This window comes from Emydura macquarii, unplaced genomic scaffold (genome assembly GCF_026122565.2).
Source record: "Emydura macquarii macquarii isolate MOO-44397 ecotype Brisbane River unplaced genomic scaffold, CSIRO-AGI_Emac_v2 contig_312, whole genome shotgun sequence".
Lineage (NCBI taxonomy): Eukaryota > Metazoa > Chordata > Testudines > Chelidae > Emydura > Emydura macquarii.
In genome coordinates, this window is record NW_027130449.1 from 14,037,714 (window position 1) to 14,051,753 (window position 14,040).

At 53.9% G+C, this 14,040-nt stretch overlaps 1 protein-coding gene across 1 annotated transcript in view; it reads right to left on the reverse strand.

Moving 5' to 3' along the window:
• Positions 1-13,971, reverse strand: part of PCSK7 (proprotein convertase subtilisin/kexin type 7) — a 40,989-nt gene extending 27,018 nt beyond the window's left edge. Inside the window, exons 1-6 of the mRNA XM_067566104.1 lie at positions 13,875-13,971; positions 9,182-9,694; positions 8,263-8,397; positions 6,817-6,982; positions 3,338-3,428; positions 2,129-2,183 (exon numbers count right to left, since the gene is read on the reverse strand). Coding sequence (XP_067422205.1) covers positions 2,129-2,183; positions 3,338-3,428; positions 6,817-6,982; positions 8,263-8,397; positions 9,182-9,682 — 948 coding nt within the window. The 5' untranslated portion in view covers positions 9,683-9,694; positions 13,875-13,971. The remainder of the gene's footprint in view (positions 1-2,128; positions 2,184-3,337; positions 3,429-6,816; positions 6,983-8,262; positions 8,398-9,181; positions 9,695-13,874) is intronic.
• Positions 13,972-14,040: the final 69 nt, after the last annotated feature.

Here is a 14,040-nt window from a genome sequence, read left to right on the forward strand (position 1 = left end):
GCACTGGCAGAGTCCACGCTGGAATCAGCTTTGCTGAAGCAGTGACGCTCTGCTGCTGAGCCTGCCTAGCTGTGTTTGTAGCTACTGCTCCTCTGCAAAGCCCCTGCTCCCACGTGCATTTCTGACTCCTCTTTCTACGGCAGCGCTCAGCTACACTGACCCCAACAGGAAAGCACATTTCCAGCCCAGCACCTTGGCGTGTATTTCACTAGTATCATCCCCCACAGGAAGGGCACGCGTGTGATGGAAGCGGGCAGCAGGGAAGCTTTGCCCGCAGTGGGATCTGCCTCTCCTGGCCGCTCCTGAGCGGGGTCAAGGGTAGGACGCTTTCAAAAAGCCCCCCAGAGAGCTCACTTGTTCAAAGTAAGTCTCTCCAGCTGAACGGTCAGCGGCAGGCCAGAGCTGGTCTCAGCCTCCTGGACGGCCTATGACTGCTGGGAAAGAATGAATGAACAGGCACAACCGGAATCCACTTGTTATCAGGAAGTGACTGAGAGATACGCTTTATCACAGCTGTATCCCTGCCACCGAGCTGCAGAGCAGCTGCTGTCCTGTGGCTACAGAAACACAGCCACAGCGCTGCAGAATGAACTACAGAGAGAGTGAAATCACAGCCTGTGTTAGTGGAGAGCTGAACGCTAGCAGTGCTCTTGGATTTCTAGGTGCGCACTCCACTGGAGGCATTGCCCAGCTAAGCCCATCGCTCTAGGCACCAAATACAACAAATAGGTAGTAAAGGGTGAACACTGCCAGGGAATTGGGACAGTATTCTCCAGTCTCCTGCTGGTTAGGCTGCATTTCTATGGGTGGTTCTGCAGAAAGGACTCTGCTCATTGGCCACTGGGCAGCCTCCTTTTTCAGGGGAATGCCTGGGCCATCCCAGTCTCCAGGGGCAAGGAGTTCCACAGCTCCACGCACAGCCTCGGCCTCCCAAGAGCTTCCCCAAGGTGCAGGGCACATCTTCCCCATAACAGCCATAGAGCATTCTCAGGAGTTTGCAGACAGGCTCGGATCCAAAAGCCTCTGAAGTCAACACAAGTATCTTCCTTGACTTCACTGTGCTTTGGATCAGGCCTGTGCAGAGGCCGTCCCTGGGGTAGCCAGGCCCTAGTCCATCAAGTACTCTATGGATAAAACCTAGGGGCTTGACCCTGTAGCTCTTACTCACATGAGTAAGTCAGCTGGGCCCCAGGCGCACGGACGGGGAGCTAGCGCACAGCACGGCTGTGATAAATTCTCAGTGAAAGCCGAGAGCACCAGCGTCTCAATGATGCTCTAGGGCCGGGAATGGGCCAGGCCTTGATCTGCAGCAGATCTAGCATCTTGGCTTTTGCCAGGATTTTTGGGGGTGGTCCATTCGCTGCTCAGTAACAGTGAAGGAAGGCTCTGCCGCGCAGTGACTAAATATAGAGACACCCGCAGCCTACCGCCACGCTAACGTACAGTTGTTTGCAAGAAGCTGTTTATAGACCTGACAGAATGTCTTTACGAGCACCGGACCTGGATCACAGAGCCTGCCCAGGGGCCAGATTCCCTCTGCACTCCAGCAGCAGCCAGAACAGTCATTCTGCGGAGAGGGAAGGACAGCCTGTCCAGGCCCCAGGTGGGTTCACCCAAAAATCACCCTCTCCTTCTTTTCCCATCCAGGAAGGGGCATATTAAACGCCTCTGCACTGCCACACGGACCCCACTGCCATTTATCCCACTCAGCAGGTTGTGGATACTTCACCCGAGGCCCTTATTTATTCCCTTGTTTTTTTATTTATTTATTTCCCCTTATTTTATATGATTTATATCTTATTTTCCAAGGCTGCACTCCTTGGATGCCCAACCCCTCCCCAGTACAAAAGCTGGGGAGTATCCGAGGGGCTGAGAGTCTATTCAGCCACCTTCAAGCCTCTTCTTCCCCAGTGAGATGAACCTTTCCTTGGAACTTCAAGTCCCCGTCCCCTGCAGCCCCGCTGAGCCACCGACATCTCTCCCTGCAGCAGGGTGACCGGGCACTGCAGTGATGGGGTCCAGCAAGGGTGTTCTGCCCCACAGGGCAGTCCCCTCCTGCTCTGGGCGTTAGGCAAACCGAGAATTACAAGCATTTCCCAGGGAGGGGGCCGGCTCAGCTCTTTTATACCTTTCCTAGCTGGTGAGGGCCGTCCACCGTTTTGCCATCGTCGTCTGGACCCCAGCTGTGAAGAGAGACACCATGAAAAGACAGCCGCACAGTCACCTGGGGTCGCTGCTTTGCATTCACGTTTTCACGCCTGACTGTTGTGCTGGGAACAGATGCCCGACTGGCAGCTCTTTATCTGTCCACAGGACAGATGCAGCACAGGCAGGTTAAGAAGCAGCTTCCCACAGGCCGCCCTACCCTGCCCGGGGAGGCCCAACCTCTAGGGCGGGGAAGGGGCTCAGTCTCCAGGGCCATCCTCTATCCAGTCTGCCAACCAGTGGGCAGGTTACTGCCCATTATGTGCCAGAGCTGAGCAAAGACTCCCAAACACCCGTCAGAGAGTACCAGCTTTCAGCCACGGTCATCTGAGAGGGGAGCACAAACACTTCAGGTCCCTCGCTCGTGTTCACACCATGCTCTGGGTCAGATTCTCACCAGGCGTCCCAGCTCACCTCCCACCCAGGGTGTCTCTCTTCTCCAGTTTTCTCTTTGTAAACTCCCCTTCACACACAGCTGGGTGTTGCAGAGGGCCAGTCTATACCAGTCTGGACAGACGCTGGCTGATTAAGACTAGGGTAAGCCACCTTAACTGGGTCCACACCACAGCTCTAACTGCTTTTACGCGCAGTGGAACTGGAGCAATTTGAAATGGACTTAGTCTCTGCAGCGGACAGGCCCGGAGAGAGACTGCCAGGCCAGGAGCACCGAGTGTGGTCCATGTCAGCCCTTCAACAACGCTGGCGAGTCCATTAGTAGCAATAAAAACACACACCGCACCCGAAAGATGACTGGCTGCAAAACTCCGCACGGTTCAGCTGCACAGGGCTCCTGGCAAGGCATGCTGGGGCAGGAGAAGCTTTGAATTCCAAAAGCTATGCATGGCCTGGAGAAAGGGGAGCCAGCTCCTGCCTCCTCATAGACCAGGGCCTTGCTGAGAATGCCCAGACTCCACCACCCGGCGGCTGTGTCTGTGGTCTGGATCGTTCCGTCACCCGAAGGAAACAGACACATGGCTTAGGAAAAGCTCAGCCCCCGGGGACATCAGGTCAAGGCTCCCTGGGGAGAGCCACCTGGTGCTTCCCACAGGGTCCCAACTCTGAAGCCCAGACTAGGACTCGGAGGACAGAAGCGTGGGCTAGCACCCACAACAACACGCAGCCCCATGCCCACCTGCAGCTGTAGATGTCGTTGATCTGATAATGCTTGTTGAAAGCAATGGCCTCCATGCTGTCTGTGAGGGGGCCATCCAGGACTCGAATGCCTGCACAACAAAGCACAACGAGCATTACCGTAATGGACCAGCTCAGCTGTAAAAGCAGCGTGAACAAAGTCCTCAGCAGGTTCCCGGCGGGGACATCTGTGGTCCCAGCATCCAGCCAGACTGGTTCATTTGTGCTGGGAGCAGAGCAGTAACCAGAGGTGGATTCCCTGGACTCAGATCAGAGCTTGAGTCAAGCCACACAGAGGCTCACTCTGGGCTAGTGAATGGAAATCCCAACCCTCTGTCTTGTAAGCCGGGAAGCACTGCCAGAGACCCTGAACGCGCTGGAAGGAGAGGCAGACAGAGTCAGTCCGTGAGACACGAGGGGCTGGGGGAACCAGTATCAAGTCAAGTCTCTGCTCTTTACTTCTGAGCTGGCGTGGGAGGACGGTGAAGGGGTGGGTCAGAGGAGACGAAAGACCAAAGTCTTGACCTTGTGGGGTCTGTCTACACTGGACGGAGCTGGGAGCCAGCCCGGGGAGACAGACTGCCACTCGGAGGCTGGCGCTAGCTAGAAATAGCCGTGGGAATGTTGCGGCACTCGTAGAGGCTTGGGCCTGCCATCTGAGCTCTAACCCTCCTTCCTCCAGGCCAGGATCGCAGCTCAGGTAGCTAGCCCAAGCCTCCACCAGTGCCGCAACACCCACACGGCTATCTTCGCACGCCAGCCCTCGCCCCACTGCCCTGGGAACTCGCTCCCTACTGCAGCGCAGATGTACCCTTGGGTCCCCAAAGATCCGCTGGCGTGTTACACTGGGACTGAGGTGTGGCCGGGCCAAATTCGCATTCAGACAATTCCATTCTGCCTCCCTAGCCCCCTACAGTCTCGGCTGGGTACGGTCTTTTTAAAGCCACCTGGCTTAAACTGCTGTGCTGTGCACTGTTAAACAGCTGATGTGTTCCACCCCAGCCACAGCTGTCATTCAGCAGTGGGCGAAATGATCCATTATGGATAGGTTGCTAAGTATTTAAGGATCCTTTATGGCAGAAGGGGATATATATTCGCTCAATATATGATTAATTAGGAAGGCTTCTAAATTGCAGGACCCCCAGATTTCTGTGATCAAGACACTGAGTATCTCACAGTAGAGTCACCCCAACTCCAGAGACTAGATTAAAAACCAATGAAAGCTGAAACCGAAGACATGTTTTCAGTGAACCGAAGCGTTGATAGTTCAACGGTTTTGCGTCATAGTTTAGTTAGCAAACAACGTTACAAATGGAAACCATGCATGCAGCTGGGTTCAGCTCTATTTATTACAGAGGAAACACCCACCAGTATCCGCTCCACGCCGGTGTAGCACAAGTGTCTCACTGGCACAGCGGAATATTCCCCACCTAATGAAGGCAGCACGGGCACTGCACCGCTCCCAGCGGTCTGAAATCCAGCCAGCTCATTGCACCAAGCCAGGTGTGGTCTCAGACATGCAAGTGTATGTTTGGCAGAGGCAGTTATCCTCTGTCCCCCCCTTTAACCAGACGCAGCTTGGCCTGGCTCCTACATTGCTTGATCTGTGCCCAATTCACAGACTCCGGCACAGGTTCAGATTATGATTTAATCACTCATGTCAGGCGCAGACTCTGCACTAAAAAATTCCTGAGGCACAAACTGGCAGCGCCTCCCTTCAACCCAGGGTAATTTTATGGCAACACTTGGCATTGTTTTATTTACTATGCCCTTGAGTTAGAGAACAGAATCTGGCTGGCACCCAACGGAATTACTATAACGACACTTTGCATTTCTATAGCGCCGTCCAGCCACAGATCTACCTCCACACCGGTGAGAGACAGAAACTTAGCCTCTCACCTGCTCTGCAAGGTACAGTGCTTCCTTTCACCAATGGGGAAACTGAGGCAGAGAAAGGCTGTGTCTTGCCGGAGGTCACCCTGGCAGAGCTGGGATTAGATCCTCCCTACACCCGGCCCCGTGGGTTAAACCACAAGCCCGGCCTTCCTGCTGTGCTCTGCTAAAGAAGCTCCACTGTCCAGTGGCAATAAGCAGAGCCTGCAAGCCGGGATGGAGCCGGGCAGGTAGACCCCACAGTACAGCAGGCTTTCACAGCACGCTTCCTGAGTGGCTGTGCAGGAACCGTCACAGGCGCACCAAGAAACAGAACCGGTTAACAGTGCAGGAGCACAACCGCTCTTAGCCTCCTCAGTCTGCTTCGATTTTACTCGCGAAGCGTTGGGTCTCCCGGGTTCTACCCAGCACCTCGAGAGCGCTGGCTGGTGCTAAACCTTCGCTGTTACATGGGACATTTGGACTCATTCTCAGCAGACGGGCACCATCTGCTGGACAGAGAGAGAGCACACCGGACTATTCACTTCCTACAGAGGCTGTTCACAGGCAGTAATGGGTGGGTCTGTGCTGCACTAAAACACCTGTGACTGCCCCATGTCAGCTGATTTGGGTATAAAACTGCAGTGTAGAGTCCGGGCTCTCGGGCCCTCGCCCCTTGTGGTGCTAAGTTCTCTTAGCCCCCACTGCAATCAATGGGAGTGGAGGTGGTTTCAGCGCCTACTGAAACCAAAGGGCAAAGCCAACAGGAAGCGTCTCCGTGGTTTTGCACCGAAGCGATGTGCAGCCAAGTCTGTGCTCATCAAGACAAGGGGCAGGCACATGCCGAGGTCTGGCAGGGGATGGTACAACGCTTCACTTCACTGGAGTCGCAAGGTACAGAAAGGATTCCAGGGACCAGACTGCCGCTGCATCACAGTGCATGTTAATCCCAGCCTCGTTTCAGTTGGAGGAGAAGCTTTTCGCTCAGCTTGGTGAGTGGAAGGCACCAATGTCCAGTGCAAGTTGCACCAGCCAGGATCTCGCATGTGGCGTGGGGAGTCGTACTGTGCGGACACTGGGGCGCAGCCACTTTCAGAGGTGAAAGGAAACCAGACTCTCCACACCACAAGGCATGTCAGTTGCCCTGGCTGATCATCCTAGCTTCCTGGACACCTGCACAAGGCCATAGCACGGTTCCCATCGGCAGCAAGGGGCAGGTGGCACTGGGACCTGATGCAAAGACGACAAGGTGGCAGAGGAGGACGCTTTGGTGCAGGATGTTGATGGGAACTCAGAGAAGCTTCCCAAACACAAACCGAACTTACACTTGTAGGCAACAGCCACTCCAGCAATACAGAAAAGGGTGCAAACCAAACCCCAACTCCCAACACCCCAGAACTCTGGGGAAATGAGTTACCCCCGATATTGCAAAAATATTCTAACCCATAACAGATGAACCGAGCTGACTAATTCACCAGCCCAGCTCAAACAGCTAGGCACGGGAGGAAAGCCGACACACGTCAATCAAATCACCCCACTAGAGAAGGGAACAAGACACGGCAGAGAGCATGGAAAAGGCATTGAACTCAGCATGCAGAGGTGGCATACCTGCAATGCGGCTGCCGTAGGCAACTCCCACAGCACAGAAGCTGTTGTTTGGGGCGGCTGCGATTTCACCGGCGCACCGGGTCCCGTGGTGGTTACCGTTTTCTGCATCCGGGTGGGGCATAGGGTCGGGGTCATTGGAGTTCAAGTCATAGCTGCCTTCAGGGCTCTGAAAGAGACCCACAACCAGAGCTCAGAGGTCTCCTTTCTTTGGAGAAAGCAGGATTTAATATCACATTAGCAGGCTTGGAAAGCCTAAAGAACGCAGAGGCAGGGTCCCATGTGGGTTAGTGACCACACACCAGTATTTATCACTGCGGGAGGGTATCGGCAGAACCAGCACTGGTTTCCTGATGGGCAGGGGAATGGTGGAATCAAACTGAAAGACATTTTCGCATCTAGAAAACACCTCCTCCTCCTCCCCCCCTTCCCAGCCAGGTTGCAGTATGCCCAGGGTTCCTGGACAGTGTCCTCTCTGGCTTAGTGACTCTGTCAGGCTGCTTTTAAATGAGTCTACTGATTGCCAGCTTCTTATTCACACCTGCCGATCCCCGGGTGTATTTGAGGCACACGGTTTCCATGTCTTTCTCCATGCGGAAGCTGGATACGGATGGCCTCTGCCATGGCACGAAGCACTCCGGCACAGGAAACAATGGGGCCAGAGTTTTGTTCTTTCTGAGATTTGAAAGGCATTGTCCCGCTGGGACTTTCACCCCCCCCATGTTCAGTTCTTGTTCCAGATGTCCAGCCTGCCAGCGGAGATGGGGAACAACTGCAGCACCCAACGCCAGAGGCCTCCCGACATTTCGGTTGTGTCTCTCTGAGATGACTGCAAGCCAGGGCAAAGTGCCCTCATTTCACCCCAGAGCAGGTGTGCAGAAGGGGGCAAACATGACCCCAACCTCTCCTTCCACAGACAAGGGAAAGCTCCTTCCTGGTGAGCAGCCCTGGCTCTGCCTCGCTGCTTATGGAGCAGCTCATACAATCTCCAGATGGGCGCCTCCAATACTCACGCCCTACGGTGAGCAGCGGCTCGCCTGGCACAGCGGGCAGCAGACATCTGCTACTCACTAGCAGTCTGTGCAGTGCTCATGTGGCCTCCTGCACACAAGACACACACACCGGGGCTGTCCAGCTACGGCAACCAGAGGCCAGCCTCAGTCCCAGCTGTGCTGCAGCGACAAGGAGGGAGTGGGGGAGAGGAGGAGGTTGCTGACACGCCCAGTGGATTAACAAGTGCTGCTACTAACCGGCTCTGTGCTGGTAGCAGCCAGCTCCAGCGGGGCTCCAGGGGCAGAGTCAGAGCAGTAGAAAGAACAAAGAAAGGAGAAGGGCTGTGAGGGGGGCATGAGAAGAACCAGCTGTGTCAGGTGGTTTTTGCCTATTGGCCAGTCTTTTTCAGACCCAGCTGGGGCATCCCACCCCGGAGTCAGGCTGTCGGGTACTCACGTAATTTGGCTGTATGTCCTCGATGGTGTGCTCCACGCCATCATCCACGACCACCACGGTCACGCCACGGCCCGTCACGTTCCGCTCCCACACGCCCGTCACGTTGATATCCTTTCCCGGGCTCTTCCGATTGTTCTGAGCACCAGCAGAAAGGAGGAGAGGTCAGCAAAAGCAGAGCCGGGGCACTGGGTCAGAGTGCACAGGGGTCCTGGCCCCCAGACAGACTACAGGAGCATTTGCTCCTAGCCACTGCATCAACCCTGGACATGAAGCTGATGGCTGGGCATGCAAGAAGCCTCACAACCAAGTCCCTGCGGGCCTGACTGTCAGAGATGATGAGCACCTGATGCTCCCAATGACCAGATGGAGCGGTGGGTGCTGGGACCTATACCCTGCAGCAGCAGCAGGACTGGGGAATTTCCACACCAGTGTGAAATGCAGGACCTTTCCCCGGCACAAAGCTTTGTCTGGCCCCTGCTGAGGTTCATGTTGTTCCAGTAGGAACCAGCATAGGGCAGTTTCAAGAGGAGCACTCTCCCAGCCAGCTATTTGCTGCTTTGATTTCAAGTGCGCAGCGTGCTGGCGAAAGGTGCTGGATCACCAGTCCCAGGAGACGGCAATACAACATGGAGAGAGGCAGGGCAAGCTTCCACCACATTCCCCTGTCTGGGGGGGAACCGCCTCCTGGACAGGCAGGGAGTTCATGGCCCTGTCTGCCAGGTGTGCCAGCCAGGGACCCAGCCACAGACACGATCACTTGTGTCCCGGGAACTGGGCCCAACAGTTCCTTTGTTTCTAGGAGTTTGTTAATGAAAGAAATCCCTTCAGATCTCCAAGAGGCCGTTTTCCCTCCCCCATTTCCAAGCAGCCTGCTGGCTCTGCAGCCTGCCACTACCACTCGCGCAGGAAGGACACTCACCAGATGCCACTGCTCGGGGTACTTGGGGTCATTAAAGTGCAGGCTGCGTTTGGAGCGCTTCAGGAGCTTCTGCTCCGAGTGCCACCGCACACTGTCATGCTGTGCAAATAAAGCCTCTACCGACCTCCGTATTGCTCCAGCTCCTCGCTCTCTCTGGCCACTGGGTTGGTGGGCGAAGAGGTAATGGCCCTTTAACTCCCCGATCCGGCCCAGGTTCACCAGGCCTCCCGTCCTGGCCAGTTCATCTGCCTGTCGCTCCAGCTCCTCATCATGGGAGGACAACCCCTCCGGCACCTTGAAGTGCACGGCCCACGTTAACTCGCCAGAGCCTTGAGCCACCTCCTGGGTTTTAGCCCCGGGATCGAGTTCTGCACCACCTGCGAGTCCACTTGGCGTTAGCAAGGGGATCCAGGCAGGAATCAGCCAAAGGCACGTGTGGATACACAGTGTGGCCTCCATCACAGCGCTCCATAACGGCCCCTTCCTCCTCCAATGCGGCATCAGACAAGCGGGCTGCAGAGGGCAAAGATGGAGAGTGAGAGTCCTGCACCCAAGCAATTTAGAATGGGGGGCTGGCTCTGGGCGCTTCGCCCCCGATCACACAACGGAACGCCCTAGCAGCGCGCCCTTAAAACAAAGCCAGAACGCGCTCTGCAGAACCCTTCGGTTCACCAGCCCCTAGAGAAGGAATGGCCGTGTGTCTGTGGGTGCAGCTGGTGCGCTGACTGTCCCCGAGTCAGTTGCCTTTCCAAGAACGTTAGATTTGGAACTGGATGTGCCACACCCAGGCTAGAAGAAAATATCCTGTCATCTGGCAGCCAAGACCCGCTTGTGGGCAAGCGAAATTACTGCCTGCCAGACCAGCTGCTACCTTGTAACCTGGGATTATTGACTGATGGGCAGATTCAACCCAAGGTCAAATGTGGAAACCGGTCTCCTGCCTTGGGTTTCCTTTTGAATGCTGTTGAATGGCAGAATAAAAGACTAGCCTGCCGGATAGTCTCCTCCTTTGACTCTGCTCAGACAGCTATGCCCCAGATTGCACTGCAGGGAAGACGCATGAGGCTAACAACAAACAATAACAAAAAGAAAACATGACAACAGCTCTATATTCACCTCAGATGGCCACATTTGAGATCCAGATCTTTCTTGAAAGTCTCCCCAAATATGTTCCTAGCCTGTCCCTAGCAGAAGGAACCCGCTTTCCTCTCTGTGACCCGACTCTGACCCGTTCGTCACTTGAGGCTGCATTTCAAATTCCACATCCAAAGGCTCGGAGTTCGGATTTCAGTGAAATGCCGCGCTGACAGCCAGTCCCACTTCACACAGGCGTGAGAACGTTCTTATCACCCGCTGACTGTCTGCATGTGCTTGGGCCAGGGCATTAACAGTCACTGGAGCACTGTGCTCCATCACCCCATCAGCTGTTTAGTTGTGAACAACTACCCCAGAGATTTCCCCCTACTTAGCTTACCGGCCTGTGAAATGGATCAGTGGGGTGCAATTCTCATCAGATACCATTAGCAGTTAATGCTCAGGATGGCTAAAGGATCAGGGCAGGAGAGGAAATTTAAAAAAATAAAATAAATATAATAATATTTATAAATAAATATATTTATAAATAAATAAATAAATAAAGATATTTATAGATACATGAAATAAATAAATAAATAAATAAATATAAATAAAAATGTAAAAAATAAATCACAAGCTAGTATCTAAAGGGAACATGAGTTACTGTAACTGGCTTTTTGGATCATTAAACAGTGTAATGGAGATAAGAGATCTCCCCCAAACCTTGGTCTGATGGGGTGACCGAAGCAGATAGATGGGCTGCCCACATGGCAATGTTTCCTTGCCCATCGCATTCCCGTATCTCCCGTATGAAGTGAGGCGCCACCAGACAGGGCACAGAAGCCGGTCTGCAGATCGCAGGGGAAAAGGGGATTTCCCGAGTGGCATATTGCTCCTGGGGGCCAAAGCCAAACTGCTCACTGAAATATTACACTAAGTGGCGGAGTCAGAAAAGGTCTGACCATGTCTCGCTTCATCTGCCTTTCCCATATACCCCTGTTAGCTCCGGTGGGCACAGACTTCACACACGCAGACTACTGCCAAAAACAAACCAAAAAGAACAAAAGAACAGACTTACTATCTAGCCCAGTATTCTCTCTTCTGACAGTGGCCAACGCCAGGTGCTTCAGAAGCAATGAACAGAACAGGCAATTATCCCTGCCCATCTTGGCTAATAGCCATTGAAGGATCTATTCTCCGTGAACTCACCTAGTTCTTTTTGAGCCCTGTCATAGCTGATTGGATTGGTTAAATAATAAATTAATTAGACAGCACGTAACAGAAAGAGTGTAGTTAACACAGTCTGTGGGAACCAGTCCTACACCTGGGGACAAGTAGCCTGTGCTCTTTGCCTGTTCCAATTACCTACTTACCGCCTAGCACAGATATACCCAAGGCTGTTTACAGTTTTGGTCCCTATTCATTCCTCTTGTCTTATGCAGATATAGATTATCTGAGTCCATTTCCAGACCGTGTCACATTTCGTACATTTTCGACTGCATACTCAGCAGCTGCTGCTTACTCCTGTTTGTGCTCCTGTCTACTGCAGGTAGGACATTGCTTGCTCTGTCAACGGTTCTTTTTCTGAACAGTTTTAGCAAACTGGTAATTTCCCACTGTTGCAACATTTCTGCTCAGCACTCTGATAGCTGGCTTGTGAGCCAAAGCATCAGGCCTACGAGAGACCGGCCTATCAGTTACACTCTGGTCACTTCACCTTGGTTTACCCAACGATAAAATGGGGATAATACTTATCCACCCTGCAAAGATTTTTAAGGCTTGCCTCACTTCTATCAAGTGCTCTGAGCTCCCTGAATGCACTTAGAAAATACAGAATGTTCTTAGTAAATGGTTAGCTGAGGCAATAACTATTAGCCGAACGACTGCTACATTAACGGACAGCTTCTCTTTGCCAGTCACTCACCCACAGCCGCGTGGAAAGGACATGCGCAGAACTGATAACATGGAAGTTCCGCTAAGCTGACAGGCCTCAAGTTTGACTTATTATTAAATGGTTTGTTTGACACAAAGCTACAGTTAAATGCCGAGAAAGCACTTGCCTGATCTACTCTTGAGTTGTTCGTAAAGTATGTGTGAAAAGCCCATGTCGGTAGTTCTTTATGTATGCCCACCTGCAAGAATGACCCTGTAATGTTCTCTAGAGCATGTAACTGACAACCAGAAGCACTCCCCAAAAGTCTGTATTAGCATATAAGAGGATTTCACAACCTCTGGCACCAGAACAACTTCATTGTTAGGACTTGTCTACAGACAGACGTTGGAACAGTTTAACTACAGTGGTTTAATACCACACCTTTAGTTCAATTTGTGTAACTTCCGCGTGTAGGCAAGCCCTTAGTCATGATGCCAAAGGCCTAGAAGTATCAATGCACTTCTGCCATGCTCTGGGTTAGTCATGGGCCCTGTTTAGCTTGTTTCACTGTCTGTTCTGTTTCTGAACAGTAGGATTTTGTGGTGCAGGTTAGAAAAAGAAAACAACTCAGAGCAGGAATCCTGGGGATTAGGCAGAGATTAGACCAGCAACATTTGTGTGCTCAGCACCTGGAAAGCCTAACTTCTATGACTACACGACACGGAGGAAAGTCAAACAGCCCTAGATGTTGGGAGACAACCATGCCAAGAGCTGCAGAGCGTGAGAACAGAGAATGAACAATTCAGAACATGGTACAGAAGAGTGGTTGAGGGAAACGTACTGCAGTTTGCCACTGCTAACAGCAGACGGGACGCCATCAGCCAGGTTTCTGTCCTACTTCATCCTAAAAGCTATGCTCCCTGCCTCACGCCCCACCCCAAACAGGTTCATATTTGTATATGACTGGTCTCCTCTACCGAGAAAAGTGCTTCCTGTAAACTTCTGAACACACCAGCTGTTAAACCCTTGCAAAGTTTCCCCACTTCCTGAAGAGATAAGGTGCTGTTGAAATAGAGAAAAAAGCAGCCAGAGACAGACCTCGTGACAAAACGACTGACAGGGCAGTGAATAGTCACCATGGCAGATAACATACTGAGATTCTATGGCACCTTGCTCCCAGAGGAGCACAGCAAGCACCATCCCCGACTCACAGGTGAAGGAGGCCCAGGGAGGTTAAGTCACACGGCAGGAGCGGCAGAGCAGGAAACGAGCCCAGGACCCCTGAACTCCCACCCAGCCTCGAGCTACCGGACAGCGCGATTCTGCTGCCGCTTTCCGAGCCGCAGATACCCAGCCACTAAAAACCAGCTTGCAGTGACAGCCCAGCGGAGGTGTCTGTCCATCCCCCGGCCAGGGGGCACGTCTATCTGCACCTCCCCAGCACCCCGACGCGCACTGGGAGAGAGAGCTCGGGGCGGCCGAGAGGGCCGGGGCCAGGGCCGGGGCCGGAGCCGGATCAACCACTCCCGGCAGGGAAGAATGAAACGCTGCCACGACAAGGGACCCCCCGTTCCCACCGGCCTAGCCCCGCTCCGTCGCTCCCCTGGGCCCCGCCAGGCTGTGTCCCCACTCCTAGCTCTCTCTGCTCCGCTCCCGCCTTACCCTTCGCACCGCCCCGCTCCCCATCGGTCCCTTTCCTCCGCCCCCCGGGCCCCTGCCCTGCACTCCAGCCCCCGCAGCCCTCACCGTGCGGGGAGCCGCATGGATCGGGGCGGCCCGGGGCCCGCTCGGTCCCTCCCGGCTCCGGCCGCTGCTCCTCGCCCCGTGGGAACCCGCCCGCGCCGCGCCGCGCCGCGCCGGCCCAGGAAGGATACAGTGTAGCCGATGACAGGTGCGTCACGTCCGCCCGCCC